The sequence below is a fragment of the Alligator sinensis genome, unplaced genomic scaffold, assembly GCF_000455745.1.
Source record: "Alligator sinensis unplaced genomic scaffold, ASM45574v1 scaffold13_1, whole genome shotgun sequence".
In the NCBI taxonomy this organism is placed as follows: domain Eukaryota; kingdom Metazoa; phylum Chordata; order Crocodylia; family Alligatoridae; genus Alligator; species Alligator sinensis.
The window spans coordinates 2,961,910-2,987,050 of record NW_005841909.1 but is presented as its reverse complement, the minus strand read 5'-3'; the positions used below and the strand labels follow the sequence as shown (position 1 = coordinate 2,987,050).

At 47.5% G+C, this 25,141-nt stretch overlaps 1 protein-coding gene across 1 annotated transcript in view; it reads right to left on the bottom strand.

Annotated features, from left to right (window-relative positions):
* Nucleotides 1-25,141, bottom strand: part of SYNE2 (spectrin repeat containing nuclear envelope protein 2) — a 256,030-nt gene that overhangs the window by 30,308 nt on the left and 200,581 nt on the right. The window contains 2 exon segments of the mRNA XM_025197915.1: nucleotides 16,219-16,385; nucleotides 17,368-17,526. Coding sequence (XP_025053700.1) covers nucleotides 16,219-16,385; nucleotides 17,368-17,526 — 326 coding nt within the window.

Below are 25,141 nucleotides of genomic sequence, written 5' to 3'. Positions count from 1 at the left end.
GGGTCAGGCTAGATGATCTGTTCAGGTCCCTCCTGACCCTAGCTACTATGAAACTATAAGTTCTAGTTTCTATAAGTCTCTAAAATGGCCCATGTCTGATGCGAACCACTGGGGACAACACAGGATCTGGGATATATCTATCAAGAATGAATCTGCTGGAGAGGATTCACTAGCATGAGAAGTTTTTTCCTCCCATGTGTTCCTAGAAATATCTAGAATAGACCACTGTTAGAGGCAGGCTGGCCAGGAGCCATTAGCTTGTTTTATGACAGTGATTCCTACATACAGGTTTTATTTGGTGAAGCTTACAATTTTCCTTGGCGACCGCCATGGGAAGAGGCAAGATTACTGCTCCTCAACAGCAGCAGTTGTTACTAGTCTAGTAGGACATTTATACACATACCTTTGTCTGCTCCAATGCACCGGAAATCCAGTGCATTGGAGCAGACTCAATTAATCGAGCCTGCGGAGCAGAAGAACTGACATGCCCGGTGCTGCGTCGCATCCATTCGTAAATGGCAAAATGCGCGTTAGTGCTAAGAAAACGGTGGTGGCGCGCTTTGAAACTAAAACACCTTTGATGTGTTTTAGTTCAAAAGAGCACTGCTGCCATTTTCTCAGCACTAACATGCATTTTGCCACTTATACAAATGCATGTGACGCAGCGCAGAGTGCTTTTAAAAGTGCCCAGCACTGTGTCACATGCATGTGCACAAATGCCCGTAAATACAGGGGAACTACTTTTCTGACTACTTTTAGGAAGGTTCGTACTGTGAGTCCAGCCCTTACAATGCCAAGATACAGACTGGGCTATTCAGATCACCTGCATGTCTAGGGGTGACACCGTTTCATACGTGCAGAATTCCAGAAAGTCTTGAAGTCTTCACAATGACACAATATGAGAGAGCTGGTTGTTGGCTGAGGCTGGTATCAGACCTGTTAACCAGTCACACCTGCCATGCCCATGGGAAGATCATGCTCCTGCAAATGTTACCAAGACTAGTGTTTCATGTAGGATTACAATCTGTAGTGTAGTAGGACTTGCAAGACCCACCTCTGAACAAGGAACCCAAAGGGCTAACTGCTGAATAGCACAGTTATTGTTTCTTTGTATTTCCTCCTCTGTCTGAATTTGTCTACAATCTCCTGGCTCATGCTTAGTTAGCTTTCTAGAACAGGGACCCCCATTTTGTTCTGTGTTTGTACAGTGCCTAGCACCATGGGAACAAGGCCAGGACTGCACTTTCTAGGCACTTCTGTAATACATATAATGAGGGGGAAAAGGGCAATCCTTGCCCCAGAGGGATTACAAGCGAAATAAAAAAACGAGACACAGAAGATAAAGAAAGTCTGTGATGGGGAAGCCCATGGAAACAATGAGACGGGAACCAACCTGTAGTGATCACTCATGCAACAAAGAGGGAAGCCAGTAGTTGCATAAAAGAAGAGATTTTGCAGTGCTAGAAACAAGAACAGGGGCTTGGCTTTGCAGCCTTCCTGAACTTCAAGGGTGCAGACAGAAGTGACAATTTTTACCCAATCTGGCCATAGAAAGCAGTCTCTAGCTGTGACCAAATACAAGTACACAGCTGTAAATAGCTTCAAAAATGGCTGATGGGTGAAAATCTGACCCCTCGTTGCAGGAGGTATCAGATAAGGACATTTCAAATGTAGCATCTTTTGTAACTTGTGCCTGCGGAGCTCCCAGCCTGTCGTTTTTAGAATGGGAGGGGGAAAGGGAGCGGAGGGAGTTCAGTCTGAGGGTTTTTCAGCTCCCCCTGGAGGGTGGGGCGGGTATACTGGAGCCCCCCTGAGGTGGGGATGCTCCAATTCACCCACCCCACTCGTGAGCACCAGCTGGGGAGCCCCAAGAACGAGCTCCATCCGCTGCCTTTGCCCCCTCCCATTCTGAAAACGGGCACTGGCAGAGAGCCCTGGCGGTTGCTATGGGAACCTGGCTACAGGGTCCCAGCCCACAGCTAGATTCCCCTCCCCCTGGAACCAACAGCGAACTTCTGTTTGGTCTGCGGTAGCGTCGTGACTCAGAACACTTTGCAGTAATCGCTCCGAGTTACAGCTGGGAGCTGCACTTCTGTCTGCTCCCTCAGTTGTTCCAAACTGCATTTGTTGTTGAAACGTCTGTTAACAGTCCCAGTACCTACAGCACAAAACTCCCTCCCCCCACCACTGTGGTAGTATTACCATGTATTTACTTGGTAACAGTTATTGTCACAGACACACCAATTTAATTACTTAATTTGTTACATATGCCAGCTAGGATGTTATTTGTCAGCCATTTAACCAGCCTTAATGCTCTGCGTCATTAATCTCAATCTTGAGAACTAAAACCTAAGGATTACCAGGCAAGCAATAATGTAGCCCTTCAAGACACTAAGGTTGGTATGTGAGCACAAGATGAAAACAGTCTACTAACTTGGACAGGCAAAAGGACTAGTTAAATTCTTGCATCGGGATGAAGAGCACCATATCACCATAAAGGGCTCTGCAAGGTGCCAACAGCCCCTGGAGAAATGCTGAGCATACCTACAGCTCCCACTTGAGTCAAAAGGAACTGAAGACAAGCTTCAGGACTAGAGCGGGAGGTATACCCCAAAGAGAATTGAACACCATTGAGCTGAGTAAAAACCTCACACTGATGCTGATGGTGTCAGAGCCTCGGATTTGCAAGTGTCTGCATGGAATTAAGTCTGCTTGCAGAAAATGCTCAGGAGGGTTCCTCTGTTATGTTTCTGCATTCCCATTGGTACTGGGACTGTTTGTAAGATATCTTGAAAGAACGTTTTAGGCATGAGAGTCAGCCAATCAGGGAGCAGAAAGAAGCGGTACTGTGCATCTTCCATGTCCCCCAAGTGGCAAATCACCCAGCATGAATTTACACCCAGTGTTAAATAGATTTTCATGAACCGTGGATCAAATAATTTTCAAGAATGAGCATGCTGGCTAAAAACAAACAGAGCTTCACTAATTGACAGAAGTACCTACAGCCCCCAAGGTAGAGCTAATAGATGAGCACCTGGCAGCCTTGTGGTAAAACACTTCCGAGCTGACAATTTTCTGCTCCAGGATGATGAAAAGTAAGAGACACTGAAATGTCCAATGAACTTCCTATGAACAGGACTTAAATGTGGCCATAATTCACAGCATCTAAGCACGTGCTTTTATTAGAGTAGGGCTGCCCAACTTCTCAGTGGCTGGGGGCCACAACCATGCTGGCCACAGGCTCCATGGGCTGCACAAGGCATGAGTGCCCCACTGTTGTGTTATCTACCCCGCACCCTCCCTGCTGCATGGGTTTCTCTGCTCCCTCATGCTACTGTGTGGTCTCATCTGCACTCCCCTGCTGTGTGTTCCCCCCTACTGTGTGGGCTTCCCTGCACCCCCCATCCCGCTCTGAGAGGGACCTGGAGCTCTTGCTGTCATGTAGGCTCCCTGGCATCACAGGGCCACCTGGCTCCTAGACCCTAGGTGTGCCATCCCACCCCCAGGGGCAAGACACAGGGTGTGCAAGCTGGCGGAGGAAGGGGAAGCCTGGAGGCTCCAGGAAGCAGCGCCCAGGAGGGAGTCTCGTGGCTGCAGTTAAATCCCTTGTTGGCTGCATGCAGCCCCTTGGGCCACCAGTTGGAGAGCCCTACCACAGAAGAACAGTCCCATTGAAATTAGTTTCTAAGTGTTTTCATCTTCAGGCCAACATTCAGGTGGAGACAAGGGGCTAAATTGTTACGGGGGATTATAACCAAGGGGCTGAGGCAAGACACCGGAAAGAATAGAAAAAATTCCTATTGGCTTGGACAGCCTCTAGATTAGCTCCTAACGAGCCCGTCTACACATCACCGTATGGCAACATTGCTACAGTGCCATGCTTTAGCATTTCTTTTTGGAAGTACTAAAGCACGGCGCACTATGGGCGGTTACTGCACCGTGTGTGTGATGCATTGTTAGATTTTGCCGCTATGGCAACATGATAGACCCACACCATTGCTACATTGCCTAGTATGCCATACAGCAATGTAGCACGTTGCTATGTTGCCACTGCGTGATGTGTAGATGTACCCATCATTGCACTTCTGGGGTCCACGTTAATAGTAGTTAGGCCACACGTGAAATTCACTGGACAGTCTGAAGCTAGACGTTTGCCGCTATCACGGACCCTCACAAAAACGTGGCATATTTGGTAATGGCCACGTGTGTGTGTGGGGGTCCGACAATACGAAGTTTGCTGTTGTTGTTGCTGCTGCTGCGTACAGGGTTAAAGTGTGTTGATGGAAAGACCTGCACAGTGCCTGCCTGCACGCATGCACTAAGCTGGTTTATCAGCGCTGGCACAAAATGTACTTGAAAAAGGAAGCAAAATCATAGAAGATGAACAGAAATCAAATGCTGGTGTTTAAAAGGACCGAGACATTCAGACATAGATATCTAAATCCTGTTCATCAGTGTAAATATTCGGGCCAGCTAACATGGATGCTACATGTATTTATTTAAAATACAAGATGAAATTAGATTGTGATGTTAGCCTAGTAGATAAAACCCCAATTATTTAATCTCTGCTTAGTAAACTTTAGTGTATGCTCACTTCGTAAGAAACGCAAGACACAATTTTAAGAAATATCAGAAATAAATACCTCATTTAGGCCCGAGCTTTGTGTTATATATTATTCGAATTGATTTTTACACATAGCCACCCACTCTGGTAAAAGACACTGAAATCCTTACATTCATTGACGCTATATTTTAATTAAGAGAACAAATACTACATAATTACTGAATGAGGGACAAGCTATTTTTACAGTGCATCTTCCATTTTGTCTAATACCAGAGCCCCAAATTTTCAGCGACGTTGCTACAAAGGAATACCGAAAAATTTAACTCAAAAGCTGCTGAACACAATTTATCCAGTCTAATGACCTGCATTTCCCACTCAATATAATCCATCTCCCCCCCTTTCTCAAAAGGCAAATTGCAGACACACACACATGCTGACATTGCAGTGCCCATCCCCCAGGGCTGCTCAACACAGACAGACACCACCGCACAAGCGATTTCTATTCTTAACGACCGCGCTAGGACACAACACGGAGCTGATTACCGAAATGGCACTTACTGTTTGTACGAAAAAACCATTCCTTGGCTTGTAAATCCCAACCTTCAAGGGGACCGTCTATGCAGCCACAGCACTCGTGGAAGAGGAAACCCCTCCTCCACGGATGCCCTATTTATTCACTGCTTTAGCATCTACCACAGGGAGGTAAAGGGAAGAAAAAAAAAAAGCCTTTCACATCCTCCTCCTGAAATCCCCTGGCTGGGGAGTCACTGCACATGCACAAACCTCACCTCACACTGAACAGGGCTGCTCGCCTGGATTGAACCTGTATTTTTGCCTTGCAAGAGGGCTGTGTTATTTCTCAGGACCCAACCACAAGTTAAAAAAAAAAAACAGAACAGCTTGATTTTGACACAAGCAGAATGAGCAACGGCATGTAAAGAAAAATGCTGCAAGGCAGGTAACAAAAAGATTACATAGCAGAGGCTTCAAAAGTAAAAGGAAATTCAGTGCCCATTTCATTCTCTGCGTAGCATAAGCATAATGTTCCAGCTCGGGCTCATGGTTTATATGAAGCAAACGGGAAGATTTACATGTGCATGCACTTGCTTGGGATCCGTTTTGCTGGCACTATTGTGTCTCAATGATTTGTGTGTGAATCGAAGCTTTTGCCCACGCAGCTGACCCTGTTCTGTGCTCGACTTCCAGACTTCCCTAGAAGCGGACGAAGTGCCAGGAGTTACCACCAGAGAACCAGCTGGGTCTTAATCTATGTCCTGTGTTTGTGGACAAGGTTCTTTGGATAAATGTGATATCTTTTCTTAGGCCAACTAAACAGATAGAAAAATTGTTCTTTATAAGCTTTTGGGCACAAACACCCGTCTTCAGGAGAAGGGAGTCTGCTGGTGTTTGTGCGCTCTCCTGGGTAGGACAGAAGCTTAAGCCAATATGCAAAATGCAGGTCTGTGAAAATGCAAATGCTTGGCAGGGAAGATCAGAGGGGATGGAAGTTAATAGATGAGAGACGCATAGGTGGGGGGATGAAAGAGGGGAATGCTGTGGGTGATAAAATGCAGTTGGTAAAATGCAGAGGTTACCTGGGGTTATCGGATGGCAGGCAGGTTATATATTTGTGAAAATATTTGTCCCTGTGAATGACATTTGTGTGTAACATCAGTGCCAGAGGAGAGGGGCTCGAAGGGAAAGCACTTTGGTCGAGGCACCGAAATATCGGATAATTGGCAAACGCAGAGTCTGACACTTAGAAAAAACACTCACGTGGTAATTCAGGGAATTATTTTTAGATCCTAAGAGTCTGAACATTTTTCTCCAGCATGGAAGGACATCTATGGTAGGTTGATGCTAACTTGTCTGTATCTCACCTTCAAGACATAGCGGGATAAAGTTGAAAGAGAATCTGAAGAAAGCATGAGGCATGCGTGCTGTGAGACCAAGTCAGAGATTTGCAATTAAAATGGCATTCAGGTTCCCAGTTACCTTGACTGTAGCCTGGTGGTGATTCAGGCAAGATCAAAGTGGCATTTGAAAGGGTAGGTCTGAGGCAGGAAGTGGGGAAATAACTCCAAAGTGGAACAAGGACTATTTCTCACCCTCCTCCGCGAAGTAACTGAAGTAAGCTCAACAATCCTGCCTGAGAAGACAATGCCAGTTGTCCCAACTTTCGCATCAGAAGGAGTCACAATCACTAACAAACAATGATAACAGGGAGCCAGGCAGAAAAGAGAAGATACCAGCTTAGAGACTAAGGTCCGGTCTGTACCTGGATTTTTCTATCAGTCTAAATTTATGCTATTTAGGAGTGTGGTTTATTACTGACATGGCTATACCACGACAATCCTCAGTGGGGGCACAGTTTTACCACTATGAAGTTGCCTTTTTCTAGCGTCATGTACTCCCCTTCCCGGATGAGAATGAGATACAGCAATGTAAAGCAGCATTATACTGCCAGACGGCAAGGCGTAAAGGGCAGAAGCTGAGACAGAGGATCGAAAGATTATGAAAGGCTCTACAAGAGACCCAGCATTCACTGTAGTAACACAGACTGAAACAACCCCAGGTCACCTATTGCTCATTTTAATCAGATATCCTCAATATTTGTACTACGTCCTGGTTTATTACTACCCTGTAGTTTTAGATTATTGTCTGAGAGTTTCATGCCGCATAGCCAGGAGATGGGGAAAAAAATCATCCAGTTCTAAGACGCCATGGAAAAGAAATGTTCTTATGCTAAGGCCAGGCCCAACCCTGTTTAGGATTCTTAGCCTACAGGGTTTGCTGCAGGCAGGGCTGTGAGCTTGCAGATACATAAGGAAGTGTCCCATTGGGCAAAAAAAATAATTAAAAAAAAATTAACACTACCAACAAGTCAGAAGCCTTCCTATAAACTTGCCTCTCTGTTTCCAGACTTATTATGGGGCTTGGAAGTGCACATTTATTAAAGCCAATTCTTGCTACAACTAACTCACTGTGAGTAACACTGCAGGGACCTCCCCAAACCTCTCAGCATAGTGTACTTACAACACTATTGTCTACAAGGCAGAAAATCTAAATTCAGGCTGCCAGTCTATGAGCATAGGTATTACCACTAAGCCCCTGTGAACTGAATTGTTCAGAAATGGTGAATGTTCTCTGCAGTATTAGACAGAACAGAAGTGCTTATTACGATTGTCAGTGTACTTGGTAGCCATGTTAGTCTGAGACAAGAAGACATACAAAAAGCTAGAACTTTTGGTTCCAAAATGATACCTTTTATTAGACCAACTGGGAAATCACAAGAAAACTGTCCTTTTCTGCAAGCTTTCAAGATCAAAGTCCCTTTGTCAGGCTCTGGGAAAAGAATAGATGATACAGGATGGGAAAAAGTCCCCGTAGGTAGGAAATAAACTTCATTTTTGCAGAGAGGGATTTTCTTGCGATTGTCTTGCGATGTCCCAGTTGGTCTAATAAAAGGTATCATTTTGGAACCAAGAGTTCTAGCTTTTTGTACGTCTTCTTGTCTCAGACCAGCATGACTACTAAGTACACCCCTGAAACATGGAAGATGCCAAATTTTAGCCGATTTTGGATTTTAAACTTCATTGCAAAACAACAAAAAACATTTTTTAATTTCCCTGCCCGCCATCTGACACCTCCAGGGAAGTAATTCTACCTGATTTACACATCAAAGAGCTACTCAGCACAGCTCACAAAGATACTTTCATGGACCCAGAGGCAAAGCCTTCCATCTTCAGCTCCCTCTGTGCAAAAATGAAGTTTACTTCCTACCTACGGGGACTTTTTACCATCCTGTACCATCTATTCTTTTCCCAGAGCCTGACGAAGGGACTTTGATCCCGAAAGCTTGCAGAAAAAGACAATTTTCTTGCGATTTCCCAGTTGATCTAATAAAAGGTATCATTTTGGAACCAAGAGTTCTAGTTTTTTGTATGTCTTTTATTATGATGATGTGCATTCAGTATTGGAGACCAAGCTCAGTGGTAATGACCACTAGAAGCCACTACCAGGGAGATGCTATTCTCTAATGTAGCTTCAAGCATTTTGTGTACAATTTAAACTTCTGTTTATAAACATGGGACTTATTAGCCCCTGGGCTTGTGCAAATACTCTCCTGAATGTGCAACACCGCTCTGTGTATGTGTGTGTTTGGGGGGGGGGGAGGGGGATGGGGGAAGAATTCCTCAGTCTGCAGACAGGCCCAGTGAAACAACAGCTTCAAGAGCCGAATCCTTCATTTCCATGCTAGTATACAGGGCACTAAAATAAAGGATTGGCAGACCACTAAGGAACATACCCAGAGGGATTGCGCAAACCCTGAAGGTATGAAAACAATGTGTGTGTAGGCCAATGATGCTCAGTCAGGATGCCAGGGCACCATGGGGCACCAGGAGATCCTTTGAAGGGTGCCCCAGGAACTGTGAAGGGAGAATCAGAAAAGGGCAGGCTCAAGCTCTCCCTGTCTGTCCCTTCTGCAAGGAGCTAAGCACTATAATAAATTAGTTTTTGATCTGGGGTGCTGCTCAATTCACAGAAGTTATGGAGGCTGCTTCAAGTTTAATAAGGTTGAGAACTGCTGGTGTAGACAAGCTCCACAGAGTAGAGTAGCACTAGAGGCAGGATGCCTGGAGTCTCAGTATTTGGCTTCTTGGCATCCCGTACCTCCCCATAGGAGGCTACATATATCATTCCATCTACACTCCAGGCCTTACACACGTCTGCACGTGTGTACATACATATAGTGCTTTGTTTCAACAGCACAGCAGCTGTGAGTGGATTGAGCAGACATACATAAGGGTAAGGCTGATGGTCTGGTCTCTAAGGTGAATGCCTGCACAACCAGTGGACCTGCAAACGTTCCAAAGAGCCAAGGCTCAAATTAACTTTTACAAGTTTGTTCGTTTATTATTCCTGTATTCTTCCTTTTTCTGAAAGGAAGACAAGCACAGAAGGAGATAACTATCCCAAAGCCTCTGCATAACTATGGAAATTTATTTGTGTGGCTTAAAAAAATACAAACAGATGTACGAACATTATTTTTTCCTAGGAATTTGAGTTTTCAGACCCTTCCTGGTCTGTACACTACACTCGAGCTAATGGCATATGGCAGCACCCTTACAAACGGCACTAGACAAGCATGCGCACGCACTGCACCTGCTGCACCCATTCTGTGCTATTGCTGCCATATGGTAAATCTCAGCTTGTCACCACGAACTAAGAGAATCACTTCAAGGTCTAAACAGAGAGCTCCCTAATTGGCCCATCTGTCCCAGGTTGTTTATTGGTGTAAAGAGAAGTGTTGCATTCTGTATGGATGGAATTGCCTCTGCCTGTTTTGCTTTCATTTCAGTACATAGAAAATGCTGAAGGAGCATTCTTCAGGTATAAGAAAGTTAGGAGGCACCAGAACCGAAGCTGCCTGTTCACTCCTGGTGTATGTGCACGATGATATAATACATGAAAACACTTCCCTCCCACCAAGGCTGATATCACAGTGAGTGCAGAAGATGCAGCATGCTCATTGAATTAACAGCTACTCATAGTGTGCTTTCTCTTCATTGCTCACCACGTGGCTCCATGCTTCATGCGCCACACACTCCTATGCTGCTCCAAAGGGAGAACTGGATTCTATTCCTGTCTCTGCCAGTTCCTATGTGAAGCCAAGCAAGCCACTTCAGATCCTGGGGGGAGAGCTGCACAAGTGCTGCATGCTTGCAACCGCAAATGACGTCATGGGAGCTGTACTTGGAGCCTATAAAGGTCTAGGCATTTTTAGGTCATTGTTAAGTGATAATTTTGGATAGTTCCTGGAGATCTCAACACCTGGATTGTCTGCAGATTAACACCTGAAACTAGTTAGCTGGTTCAAAGTTACACCACCTCCAGGGCAGGATTATTTCTGATCTGTGCTGCACTAAGGTATAACCACTCTAAACTACAACATAGCATAAACACCCCATCCGCCCTCCTACCCCTGCTGGCCTGGATCGGACCCGCTGCTTCTCCCCCTCCCCATACTTGTGGCTACCGCAGCTGTCTGTCCCAGGGGAGCAGGCAGGGAAGAGTTAACCTGTCCCTGGGCAGGCTCAGCCCAGAGAAGACCAGCAGCCCACAGAGGTGGCCAGGCAGGCAGGTTAAACCTTCCCTGCCTGCTCCTCTGGGACAGACAGCACAGGCTGGGGGGAGCCCTGGGGGCCAGGGGATTTTTAGCTTTCAGTTTTCCAGGCCCCTGCTGGCCTGAACACATGACTGCTCCAAACCTGAGCTAGCACCAACACTGATTAACATTTGTATGGCTCATAGCCTAAGGCAGGGCGGCCAAAAGGCGCCCGGGGGGCCAGATGCCCCCCGCAAGGCCATTCTATTTGGCCCGCGGGGCCCCTAAAAAATTTAGAAAATTAATATTTATCTGCCCTGGGCTCCCTGTCATGTGGCCCTTGATGGCTTGCCAAAACTCAGTAAGCGGCCCTCTGCCCAAAATAATTGCCCGCCCCGGCCTAAGCGGCCCTAATAATCTGCTTCCATTGGTCTTAAATAAGGCAGTCAAAATTAATGGTAACTATTGATCTTAAGTGCCATGCCTCAGTTCCCAGTCTGTAAAATAGGGATACAAGCACTCCCACATTTCACAGCAGCACTTGATCACCTTATCCATGAAACCGTCCTTTCTCACCCTGCAATCCCCTGCTTCATTCAGCACTCACCTTCCACTGCTAACAGATGAAGCAGGAAGCCCACGGATAACAGCTTCTTTCATTACCCCACCCTGGTCCCTCTCCAGAGCAGGACCATCCCAGGCACTAAGGATGCAGGGAGCCCATGGAGTAAATACCATGCGACAATGTCGTTAAAGGCTGAGTCATACCACGTGTGCATAAGATGACCTGAATTCTGGCATTTCCTGGCACCTGGGTACTTGACTCTGCATTATCCCTATCCAAACCACCCCTTACAAATCCTCATGTAACCTATTGCTAAAACTACACAATCAACCCTGCCACACAGCTACAAGGCACAGCGCCCTAACCTGTCACTGGTGAAGCAGGGGGACAACAGGGGTCAGTGTCCTGCTGCTGCAAGGGTTGTTAAAATACACTGGAGAGATCCCAGGAAGAGGGCCACGTGCCCTCCTACAGAGGAAGGCAAAACACTCACAGTCTGTATCAATCTGACAATGGGGTAAAATTCCTTCTATATCCCAAATGTGGTGAATAGTCTGACCCTAAGCAGAGGGGCAAGACCTTGTAACCAGGAACCTCCAGGTTTTACTCCCAGTATGAGCACTGGTGCACCCCACTCAAAATCCCCAAACCTGGCTACAGCCAACACCCAATGCTTCTGAGAAAGGAAAAAAAAAAGCCACCCTGACACCTGTAGCAACAGGAAGTGGGGATAAAAGTTCCTTTCTGGCTGCATGTGGCAACTACACCTGTTCCAGTCCTGCCTCTTTCCCCATTCCCATCTTTTCAATCCAGTTCCATTCTCCTCACTTAACTGGTCACAGGCTCCAGGATTCTCATCCCAATCAGTCTCCTTGCCCCATCAAATTTAGTGTCTCCTCCTTGGGCTTCTCATCTTGTCCAGGTATCTCCTTCCATTTCCAGTTCCCTAATACAGCCTCTTTACTCAGCTAATTATAGTGCCTTCATTTCCAGCTTTTAGTTGAACTTCTCTCCCCACCACACCAGGCCTCCAGCCACTCTCATGAATATAATATTACATACACCAGCACACAGGCCAGAACCTCAGTTGGTCTGAATTGGTACTGTTCCACCAAGCTCAAGAGATTCATTCCAGTTTCTACAAGCAGAAGTTCTAGCCTTCTCTAGCTATGTTTTATCATTAAATTTTTAACATTTTACACAGGCGCGTGCCTACATACTAGGGCTGTACGAGGCTTTGGACTGTGCTTTGGATCCAGAGAAGCTTTGGGCGCTTCGGCATCCGAAGCAGCATGTCCAGATCAAAGCGCTGGCTTCTTCAGGCTTTCCAAAGTAGTTTGGAGCTTCCGAAATGCTTCGGAGCCGCTTCGGAGATCCAGCCATAGGGTATAACGGGGAAATCAATGAAATATCTAAACCTTTGTTGTTTTTTGTCTGATTTGGATGAAACTTGCAGGGGTGGTAGCCTCTGCCGAGAGCACGAAAATTCCAAGTTTCAAGAAGGTCGGTGCAGGGATTCAGGGGGAACTGCACCCCAAATTCTTGAAAGCAAAACTCGTGTCACATCTATGTGTTACAACACAGGGGGGTCAAAACTGTAGGGGTGGTGGCCTCTGGAGAGGCCACAAAGCCTGCCAAGTTTCAAGGTGACCGGACCATCTGCGTTGCAACTACAAGCGGCGTAAGTAAATGTTTTTGCAACCATTAAACCTTGTCTGCCTCTCCATTCACCAGCCCGCCCAAACGAACGAGCAATTTCTAAATCACCTCGAGTCGGCTCTGGCTGTCCGAGACATCAAGGAGATTGGTGCAGGGGGGTTCTGGGGCCCTGCACCCCTAGCTGCTGACAGACAAAACTCGTGACATGGGTGCTTGTGCAACTGACTGTCTCTGTCTTGGTGGGAACTACTGCAGGCCTGGCTGCTAAGCTACTGTGTTACCAATCAATCATGATTCACTCAGGGACCAGCTCAATACACAGTTGCTACCTAATGTAACCAGTTAATTAGCAACAATTAACACCTGCAAAACCACACACTAAGGAGAGAAAGAATCAATACAGACAATCAACTGCCCCAAGACAGAGACAGTCAGTTGCACAAGCACCCAAGTCATGAGTTTTGCCTGTCAGCAGCTAGGGGTGCAGGGCCCCAGAACCCCCCTGCACCAATCTCCCTGATGGCTCACAGCCAGAGCCGACTCGAGGTGATTTAGAAATTGCTCGTTCGTTTGGGCGGGCTGGTGAATGGAGAGGCAGACAAGGTTTAATGGTTGCAAAAACATTTACTTACGCCGCTTGTAGTTGCAACGCAGATGGTCCGGTCGTCTGAACAACTATGGGAGTTGTTCCAGCTGGCGGGGCCCAAGCCAGTTAATCCATCCGCAATTTAAGCCGGCGGGAAAAGGGTACGTCTGGGATTGCGCTCGGTGACGGGAAGAAGGATCGATAGGTGATCAGTCTATCGATCAGCTAGCCGCAAGTCAGATCTCTTTAGAGGCACTCTGCAGCATGCTCAAAGTTCTTCGACTTGGGCGGAAGTCGCGCGAATTTTTAACCGGCTAGCAAGCCAATTACTAGCCACCACGTAGGAATAATTTAGAGCTGGCCAATAGTGGGACATAAATTTGCAGTTGAATGGCTGGAACTCTCTTGCACCGGGGGTTTTCTGCTGCAACAGAAAACCTTTACTTTTGCAAGAGGCTCTCATGTGGCGGGAAAATTCCACCGTGCCGAGGCACCAAAATCACTGGGTTGTGACACTTGACAGCTGGCAGGCTTCATGGATGCAGCAGGGGCTCCCATCCCTGCAGCTTTTTGACCTGCTGCGCCTTAACACACACAGTGTCACCCATGTCATGAGTTCTGTTTGTCCGCAGCTTGAGGTACAGTTTCCCCCAAACCCCTGCACCTATCACTTTAAAACTTGGCAGGTTTTGTGGCCTCTCCAGGGGCTACCACCCCTGCAGTTTTCAGCCCCCTGAGCCTTAACACACACAGGGTCATCTGTGTCACGAGTTTTCCATGTCAGCAGCTTGAGGTATAGTTCCCCCCAAACCCCTGCACCTATCACTTTAAAACTTGGCAGGTTTTGTGGCCTCTCCAGGGGCTACCACCCCTGCAGTTTTCACTCTCCTCTGTTGTAACACATAGACGTGACATGAGTTTTGCTTTCAGGATTTTCAGGTGCTGTTCCCCTCAAACCCCTGCACCAAACTTCTTGAAAGTTGGCATGCTTCATGCGCTCAGCAGAGGCTACCACCTCTGCAAGTTTCATCCAAATCAGACAAAAAACAACAAAGTTTTAGCTATTTCATTGATTCCCCATTATACCCTATGGCCGGATCTCCGAGGTGGCTCTGAAGCTTTGGAGCTGCTTCGGCCGGATTGAAGCAGAAACCTGGTCCAGAGCTCTGGATCGGATCTCTGGCATCTGAAGTGGCCGGATCCGAAGCCGGATCGAATAGCTGCTTACTTGCACAGGTCTACTACATACACTTTTCTCATTTTCCATTTTTAACTAATAAAAAAACTGCAGATACTTTTAAGCCATTTTTCATAATTAATTTTCAGCAATCACTGAAAATAGTTTCTTTTAATTATTTTGCATTTCAAATATTTGCTTTCTCTGTCTTCTGCTGCATTGCACCTCTGACTGTTGCTGGTATGCTATAGATTCATAGATGCCAGGGTCAGAAGGGACCTCAACAGATCATCGAGTCCGACTCCCTGCCCAGGGCAGGCAAGAGTGCCTGGGCAGGCCAGATGCCTATCCAGCCTTCTCTTAAAGACCTCCAAGGTAGGGGAGAGCACCACCTCCTTTGGAAGCCCATTCCAAGTTTTGGCCACCTTTACCATGAAGAAATTTTCCTGATGTCTAGTATAAATCTGCTCTCTGTCAGTTTGTGACCTTCACTCCTTGTTACCCCCAAAAGCACCCTGGTGAACAGAGCATCTCCAATTCCTTGCTGTGTCCCACCAATGAATTTGTAGGCATCCACAAGATCACCTCTCAGCCTTCTCTTGCAAAGGCTGAAGAGGTCCAGGCCCCTTAGTCTCTCCTCCTAGTGCTCGGCCTGTAAACCCTTAATCATATGAGTGGCTCTCCTCTGGACCCTCTCGAGGTTACCCACATCCTTCTAAAAGTATGGTGCCCAGAACTGGACGCAGTACTCCAACTGCGGTCTGACCAATGCTGCATAGAGGAGAAGTATCACCTCCTTGGATCTATTTGTCATGCATCTGCTGATGCATGATAAAGCACGGTTAGCTTTGCTGATGATTTCATCACACTGACGACTCATGTTCATCTTGGAGTCCATGACTGAGATCCCTTTCTGCTTCTGTGCTGCTGAGAAGGTCACTGCCCAGCCAGTAGGTGTGATAGATACTTGTATGCCCTAGGTGCAGCACTCTGCACTTGCCCTTGTTGTACTGCATCCTATTGTGTTCTGCCCACTTTTCTAACCTGTCCAGGTCTTTCCTGCTGGGGTCGAATAACCTCAGCAAAGTATGCGTCCAGTCTCCTTTTGAAGATCTCCAGGGTAGGTGCCTGCACCACCTACCTTAGAGCTATCAAGAGATATCAAGTGATATCAATTCAAAGATATCAAGTGATTTAAAATTTACCGCATGGGTATCCAAGCTGATGCTGTAATTATTTTTAATGGAGTTCAGTTTTATCAAAAGAAAATCATTACAAATCCATCAGAAGTAAAACAATCAAGATAAAACAAATAAACAGTCCCCTCTCTCCCTTGCCAGTACTGAATATACAAAGTGGTTCACAGTAGACGAGCAAATATTAACAAACTAAGAAGGAAAACACGCATCAAATCTTTCAATCTGTTCTAAATGCATTCTGAATTCCAAATTCATAACATTTAAAACCAAGTCTGTATCTTTCTGAGATGGGTAACTCTAAATTCATATGGTAAGATTAATCTGGATAAGACTCAGACACCTGAAATGCCTTCCCTTACCGTGCTCCGATGACATCAAAGAGATGCTGCCAGCGATCGTTAATTTTATTGAGTTTGTCATCTATTTCTGTGACTCTGCTCTTGCTGCTAGCCTTGATCAGCTGGTCACCCATTTGCTTCAGATGTAGTTTATTTTCATTAAACAGGTTGATTTCTTCCATGGAGTCCTGACAAATGCATACAAGTGTTACTCATTCTAAGTAGACAAGACAGCTATTTCTTGGTGAAATCATGTTTCTGGGATGTGGTGGTAGTGGTGGTGTGTGTATATATATATATATATATATTAGTGGGGCAGACTTGAAGTGGGAGGATTAAGGTTTCTATAGAAATACACAAAAACATTATACTGACAACTCATTTTCAATGGAAAACTGGAAGTGTCACAGTAAGTATTCCTAAATGCAGGCATTAAGTTCAAAATTTCCCTCTGCTTTCTTCTTCTGATTTTATTTGGTTAATTGAGCTACTTTCAAAAAATCCAAATTCCAGTGCAAGGGACTTTTCATGGTGTTATTAAATGCAGGAGAGCTGGGATTAAATACAGAACCCATGAAGCCATAAGGAAAGAACAACTGCACTGTCTATATAAAGTTGATATGTTATAATTGAATTGCGTTCTGTGTCAGGGAAGGAAGTCAGATTTGTTTCCTATTTCACGCTAAAGGTTTAGTTTTATTTTTGGTTGTAGTGACTTCCAATTTACCTAGCAAGGAAACTACTGCACATCTCCTGGGATCATCCTGAATGTATTTACTGCACAGCTCTTTTATCACAGCAGATGCTGGTTAGAACAGGTGTAAATAATGAAACACTAGTAGAAGCCCCAAAGATCTCCTCCAAAGGATACTTATGAGAAAGGGAGCTTCTGTGTTCACTTAATAATACTAAGTTCATGAACCTGTATGTCTTGTACTTTCCCATCAGGAAGCATGGTTCCCGTGCATAAGTGCAGGGAGCTTCTATGTTATAATCCATAAGGATTTCTTTTTGGGTTGTGACTGATCGTCAGTTGGGAGGAAGACAGAGGAACTGAGGGTCTCATCTTCTAGCTATGGATTGTAAGGGTCCTAGGTTGTTAGTTTAGCGAGGGTTTATCTATTAAGAATTCTTAGAATGTGGTTCCAGAAAAGCTGATTTCCTAGTTACCTTCTGTAATTTGTCTATCATGTCTTCAATGCTGACATCTGCAGTCTGTAATACTTTGCTCTCCATCTGTACCAGCCATGCGCACAGCTCTTTATTCTTTTCATTGAACACAGTCCATGCATTCAGTCTGTCCTCTATCTCCTGCTTACGCAGAGACACCTACGGAAAGGAATACACTTGACAGCTGTCAATGCCTCCCACAATAGGAAGCTAAAGATGACAGATCTCAGTTGAAAGCATGCAAGACAACAAGATGCATCTGTTTCTTTTTAACACTATATTATCACAGCGGACTTCATTAAAAAAGGCATCAGTCTAAGCCAGGGGTGGGCAAAATCCAGCCTGTAGGCTGGATTTGGCCCACCAGGCCATTCTATCCAGCCCACAGAGCCTCTAAAAATTTTAGAAAATTAATATTTATCTGCCCCAGGCTGCTTTCAAAGATGATAGGAGCCAGGGGCAGTAGGACACAGGGGAAGCCACAGCAGGACCCTGCAACAGCAAGGCCTGCCCAACCTGGCCCCCCCAGCCAGAAGCTCCTGCCTAGCAGGGGCTTCTGGCCTGGGATCATGGGGCTGTTCACGCCTCCCTGCGTGGGAGCAGGAAGTTCAGGTAAGAACGGGTGGGGAGGCAGGGGAGAACCACAGGCAATTGCTCCAGTCCTTGGGGCTGGGCTGGCTCCTGCTGAGTCTTGCAGTCTGGCCATGCAGCCAGGAGCCACATGGTACAGAGCGGCCAGTGGGCGGGCAGGAAATGAGCAGACATGTGGGAGCGCAGGGCCTGCACTGGTGTCCTGGGGCCAGCACCAGCAGGGCTCAGAGAGAGGTGGCAGGAGCGTGGTGTGCAGGCTGGCAGGGGTCTGTGGAGCCAGGCTAGGCTGTGCCAGTAGGGAGAGAGGGGAGCTGGCCTGGCCCCATAGGGCTCCTGCTGGCTGGGACCCTGAGCTCCTGCTGCCCTGCTCTGGGCCCGCTGGTGCTGGCTCCAGGACACAGGTGCAGGCCCCATGCTCCTGCCTGGTTGTCGCTGGTTCCCGTGTGCCTGCTCACTCCCAGTCCTCCCCAACCCATCCCTTTAGTACAGGGACCAGTGCGCACAGCCCTGACCCCATGCTCGCCCGTCTGGGCTGAGCAGCAGTGATGCAGAACAAATTACTGCTCAGCACGGGAGAAAAGCAGCTCCTCCCCGCCCCCTCCCGCCCCTCCCCATGGCTGGTGCCTCCTGGTGCAGCTACCCCAAGCCCACGTGGGACTGTTCTGCATCTCTGCTGCATCACTGCTGCCTCTGGGCTGCCCCATGGGGCAGCAGTGCCAGCGCAGAGTGGGCACAGGCAGGCTCGTGTGGGCTCCGAGTGGCTGAACCAGGGAGTGCTGGAAGTGGGAGAGGGAGGGGCCAAGTTTGTCCTGCACTGAGCAGCAGTTTGTCCTGCGCTGCTGCTGCTGCAGAGCCTGGGTCCCGCACTGGCTCCAGGCTTGCCTGTTGGGGCTGAGCAGCAGCAGTAGTGGCAGCAGGGGCTGGGCAGAAATTGCTGTTCAGTGTAGGGGGAAGCAGCCCATCCCCCTCCATGCTGGGCAGTTTTAGTTGTGTCTACCCAGAGCCCGCACTGCGCTGGCTGCTGTGTGGCCCCTTCAGTGCTGCTTGTGAGCCACCTTGAAGCTGCTCCACGTGGCCACTGCTGCTGCACTGGGCAGCACAGAGGTGGCGGTGAAGGAGCTGCACTGTAGACTAGCGAGTCACGGATGCAGCTAAAACTGCCTAGTGCTGGGTGAGAGAGGGACCACTTCCCTTTGCGTCAAGCAGCAGTTTCTGCCCAGGAGTGTGGGGTCTGGGCTGGCAGGGGCTGTATGGAGCCGGGCTGTGCTGCTCAAGCAGGGTGAAGAAGGAGCCAGCCCAGCTCCTTAGACCCCACACTCCTGCTGCCCTGTTCTGGGCCTCACTGGTGCTAGCCCCAGTGCACTGGTGCAGGCCCCACACTCCTGCCCAGATGTTGCTGAGCTCTGCATGCCTACTCACTGCCCCTCCCCCCTGCCTGCCGCAGCCATTTCCCCGCTCCTTCGCCGGCTCCGGCACCACCTGGTTCCTGACTGCATTGCTGGGACTGCAGGAGCAGCTGGGATGTGGTGCTAGAGCGGCAAGTGGGGGGGTGGGATGCAGAAGTGGCAGGAGAACGAGTGTGGTGGCAAACAGGGGAAGTGACAGTGAGCAGGAGCATGGGGCCTGTGCCAATGCCCTGGGGCCAGGAGCAGCAGGAGCGCAGAGCTCAGGCGTGCAGGAGCACTGGCAGGGGCTCTGCCTGCCACCCTCCCTCCACACACTCACAGCCCCTTACAAAATCCACACCCCCCCACACCTATCCACCCCCAACAAACCCCACACAGACACCCACACCCTCCCCCACATACCCACAAACCTATACCCAGTCTCCCACAATATACAAGAGTAAGACTTAATTTTAAGCTATTATACTATCACCTCTATGTACACTACACAAATGTCTGTAAATCAGGACAAAAATATTTCCTAAATTATATTAATTAATGCCGTAGTACATTTGATTTTTAGAATATAATTTGGTATTTTTCTGGTTCTGAGATGGCAAACCCCCTTGCAGAAAGGAGTACTTACGGAGTGCAAGGGGAGAGACTACTGGTGGCAATGGTCAGGGATTAAGGGGCAGGATTTCTGGTCCCAAGATGGAAACCTGGGGGCGGGGCACCAATCAAGGGGCGGGGCTACCCATGTGACCCTCGATGACTTGCCAAAACTCAGTAAGCGGCCCTTCGCCCAAAATAATTGGCTGCCCTTGGTCTAAGCTTTGTGGTTGTTCCCGTTTGGGAACATGGGACTAGAAGACACTTTCTGAGTCACTGAAACCAGTCGCCTGCTATCACAGGTAACCACATCAAACAATTTCTGTCATGAACAGATTCACAGATTCATAGATGTAGGGTCAGAAGGGACCTAAGTAGATCTTCAAGTCCAAACCCCTGCCCTAGGCAGGAGAGAATACTGGGCTCATATGACCCCAGCTAGGTAAGTATCAAGCCTCCTCTTAAAGACCCCCAGGGTAGAAGCCAGCACCACTTCCCTTGGAAGTTGGTTCCAGATCCTGTCTGGATCAGTCAGTCGCCCTGACTGTGAAATAGTGTCTTCTAATCTCCAGCTTGAACCTACTCTCGAACAATTTATGGTCGTTATTCCTTGTTACTCCAGGAGGTGCTCGGGGGAACAGGGACTCTCCCATTCCCTGCTGGTCCCCCCTGGTAAGTTTACAGACAGCCACCAGATCCCCTCTCAGCCTTCTCTTGCGAAGGCTGAACAGGTTCAGGTCCCGTAGCCCCTCCTCATAGGGTCTGCCCTGCTGTTCCTGGATCATGCGAGTGGCCCTCCTCCAGACCCTCTCGATGCTTGCCACGTCCCTCCTGAAGTGCAGCACCCAGAACTGGACGCAGTACTCCAACTGTGGCCTGACCAGTGTCACACAGAGGGGGAGGATCACCTCCTTGGACCTGCTTGTGACACATCTATGGATGCACGACAAGGTGCGGTTAGCCTTCCTGACTGCGTCCTCACATTGGCGGCCCATGTTCATTTTGGAATCGATAATGACTCCAAGATCTCTTTCTGCCTCCAGCTCCCTCTTACACCATGGGGCCACTGCCCCTGAAGTCCTGCTGGAGGGCTGTTTTACAAACTCATTACTCTGACAGTGAAACTCCAGCTTCCCTTTGAAAGCCAACCACCAGAATGTTATTAATTGATTTGAATGCCAGGACTAAACACTGTAGCAAATACAAAGTTCTCTCCAGTAGAAGGGTTAGCAAATTAGGCAGCAATTTTATAAATTATTATAAATTATGACATTTGTAGCAATGTGTGTGTCATACAATGGAAATCTAACAATGCTGAACAAACAAGGAATACAGAGTATTATACACATACACATTATATAACTTTACATGCACTTATATACACATTCCTATACTGGTAAAGAAGTTATTGTTCATGAGCACAGTTTTAACCATGATAAGTCAAAACAAAACTGTGAGAAGTTTAACCCTCGGGGAAAAAGGGCTAAATTATTATGGTCATGCTTCTTCTTATTGCAGGGTAAGCATGGACAGACAAGTAGTTTCCATGGAGCAGGTGACATATGGTAAAAGTCCTGCCCCTGAAATGTCTTTGCTCATGTCCTTCCATCATGGATTACTTCCAACCTTCCAAAATGCAAAATAGCTTTCTAAAACCTACTTTTCCCCCTTAAATGCCTGATCTCCTTCTGAAGTTATATGCAGCAGACACCCAGGACTGAAAAATTAAAATTTTAGGCCAGTGATATTTTTAAGTTCTCATTAAACGCAAACTGTTAGGCCTAGCAACACTTGCACCATCACACTGGAGAGATGACAGCCACTTCTCTAATAACTAAAAGTATTTACTCTATGACTTTTCCAGTGACCTCATGTTTACAGAAAAACTGTTTTAAGTAATTTCTAGAGACTTTAAAATGTATCTGAACTTTTCCCTTCAAAGGTCCATACAGTTGACACGACAAAAGTATAAGTTACAATTTTTAATACTCTAAAAAAAGAAAAAAAGCTGCAAAAAAAATTATGTTTGGGTAAAATACATCAAATGAAAAAATATGCAGTGATTTCTGGGGTAGTCTAGTATTTTCACTGAAACACTGTGTATGGCTGGCCCAACTCAAAGCCACAAGCCATAACTTCCTGCTAGAGGTTCACCAACACATTGGTCCAATATCAGATTGGTACCGATATAAAGAAAATTGTCTGTATCAGATCAACGCCCCCTGCGGTGAAGGAGGGGGCAGGGGCAGGGCCACGTGCTGCCCAGCCGGGGAGGATGGTGGGGGTGGGACAGTGGTGCAGCTCGTGGCGGGGAGAGGGCAGGCTCCCACCGCTGCTTGCACCCTGGGAGGGTGGGGAGGAGGGTGTGTGCCCCCGGATCTGGCTGGGGTGGGGTGGGCTGCAGCTGCAGGGTGGAGCTGGAGGCAGCACTGCACGGGGCTCCTCTCGCCAGGGGCTGGGCTCGGAGCAGGCTCCAGCGGTGCTGGGAGGAGGCTGCAGCCAAACCAGATTTTGCTGCAGCTCCACTCCCAGCCCCGCACTGCCCTGGCTGAACACCCCACTTCCACCCAAGCACCTGGAAAAGCCCAGTGAGAAGAGCCCCGCGCAGCACCGGCTCCACCCTGCAGCTGCAGCCCACCCTGCCCCATGTAGACCCGGGGGCACACGCCCCCCGTCACCACAGGGGGCATTGATCTGCTCCCCACGGCCCTTCCCTCCCTCCTCCCCTTCCACCACAATGGACTGACCAGCTGATGGCAGCTGTGGCCCCCAAAATCTCTATTGGCGCACCCCTACTTCCTGCCAGTAAAAACTTTTTGAACATCTGTACTTAGCCTGTGTGAAACTTGGAAGTGCCAGTGAGAGAACAGGAACAGCTAAAAAGACCTTTTTTGCCTTGTATCTTTTGCCCTTGCCATTGTGAGAACATAGGCCCTACACATAGGCCCTACACCAGCGGTCTCCAACTTTTTTAAGTAGATCACCGGTGGCATTTAAAAGCAACCCAAGATCTACTGTGCGCCCCCGCTACCCTCCCCTCCCCTCCCCTCCCCTCCCCAGCATGTAAGCAGGGGGGCAAATCAAGGCAGAGGGAGAAAAAGTGATTTGGGGGCACACCTGCCCAGCAGGTAAGATCCACCCGGCCGGGGGTCCACTCAACTTACCCCTGCTCCTGCCTCTGCAGCAGTGTCCCTCACTGTGGTGGCCTCGATCTAGCCCCTGCCTTTTCCCTTCCCCACGGGCAGACATGCTGAGCTGGGGCACGCGTGTGCATGCACACGGGCACTCAGCCCCCCACCCCAGCCTCAGATCGACTCCAAGATCCACCTCAAGAGGCTCTGAGATCTACCGGTGGATTGAGATCCGTTGGTTGGTGACCACTGCCCTACACGTTCTTCATGCACTGGAAACCGATAGGTTGGGGAAATACAACCCTACATCTTGTATGGCTTCTTTATTGCTGCTACACGGGGCTGAAAGGGCTGTATAAAGAAGCATGACTCAGATAAGGATGAAAACTACCACAAAAAAAGCAGTGGCCTGAGGATCCCTGCCCCACTGATGACTACTCCTCTGCATGTGTGACACTGGTCTTGCAGGCTGTCTCTACTCATCCCCTGCCACCTGCAATGCGTCTCCTCTGTTAAGCTGGCAAGGAGGGGATGACAGTGCTAATGGAGGCAGCATTAACTCCTTTTCAACTCTTCTGACTTTTATTCTGCCTGGTTAAGATGGGCACATTTCTGTGGAATGGCAGCTCCCTGTTCTAGCCCCTGCCACTCACAGACTGACAGAACCTAACCCAGGGGCTCCTTTGGGATTTTGCCAGGAAATGAGGGAAAGGGCCTCAAAAATATCCACTCTTCCCTCCTGTGCTGCCAATGGGACCTCATTTCTGTAATACCGCTGCTGTGGTTTTTAACCCCTCTTTCTGTGAAGCAGAAGTTGCACTACTAGCCAACATGCCTGCAGACATACTAGACCTGCAGATATACACGTTAAAATACACCGTGTTTCTTCTTGCTATGAATTGTTAACCTACATGTTTCTTGCAATGGCAGCTATGCAAACAATAACCCCCTTGAATGCATCTGCTCCTTAGCTGTTTGTTTATTTCCCCGTCCTTTCCAGCACGAACATCTGGCAGCCGTTCTGTGATGGCCATGACAGCTGCAGTGTCTGGCTGTTAAAGCCTCTCGTAGCTCTGCATTTAAATTTCAATTGCCCGCAAAGAATACAAAGTCTTTAAGTCTCCGGCTCCAGCTCATCTCTCAGGCTGTGTTTTAATAGCACGTTTGAACTTAAAGTGCAATGGCTAAAAGATGATAAATTTGGGTAGTTTGTAGGTAGACACATAAAAAATAGCTTGATTTTTAGGGCTGCTGGGCACTCCGAGACAAAGTACACATGCTGAGCACCCACAGGAAAGCCAGGTTTCCTTTATTTAAGCGCTGAAATGTGCATTTCCAACAGATGCCCAATACCAATCCAGTTAATTCTGGCATTACAATCAGTATACATAATCGGTACTAGTAAGGCAAACAGTGTGTGTATTTTCACTAGATGAGCCCCTCAGTTCATGGCAAAATATTCACTTGGCGCAAAGATAAAAACATTTCCCCCACGTGAAAGTTCATACAACGTGTGATCCTGCATTTCTTTCTTCATCAGAATTCCCTTGAAATTCCCTTTGCCTGGGTAAGATTTGCACCCCCAAGATAATAAATTTACCCCAAATTATTATTTTTTTGTTCAACAAAATGAGAGCTTTGTTACTCTGTGATTACATGTTGCTCGCTCAAAGCCACCTCAAATCAAGATTTAGAAATAATATTTTGCTCTTTTTTTACTGCCTTGCTCTATTAACAAGCATAAAAACGCATTCCTACAATACTCATAAGCTAATCTACTAAAACAAAGGGCTAAATTCATCCTAGTTGATTTCTGTTGATGAACGGAGTCCCATAAAAATGTAAAAGCTGTGCTGAACTGAAGTTAATACAGCAGCAGGCCACAAAGGACAGTCAATGCTGTATGACAGCTCAGGCAGTTTTGGAAATACATTACACAAAAGAACAGGCTTCATAACAAGTTTAGCTCCTCTTTGCTGATTTCTGTGAACATTTCACCGATCAGCTTTCTTGCTGTTGGTTTTTAAGTCAGTCTCCACAACATACCATCCCTTT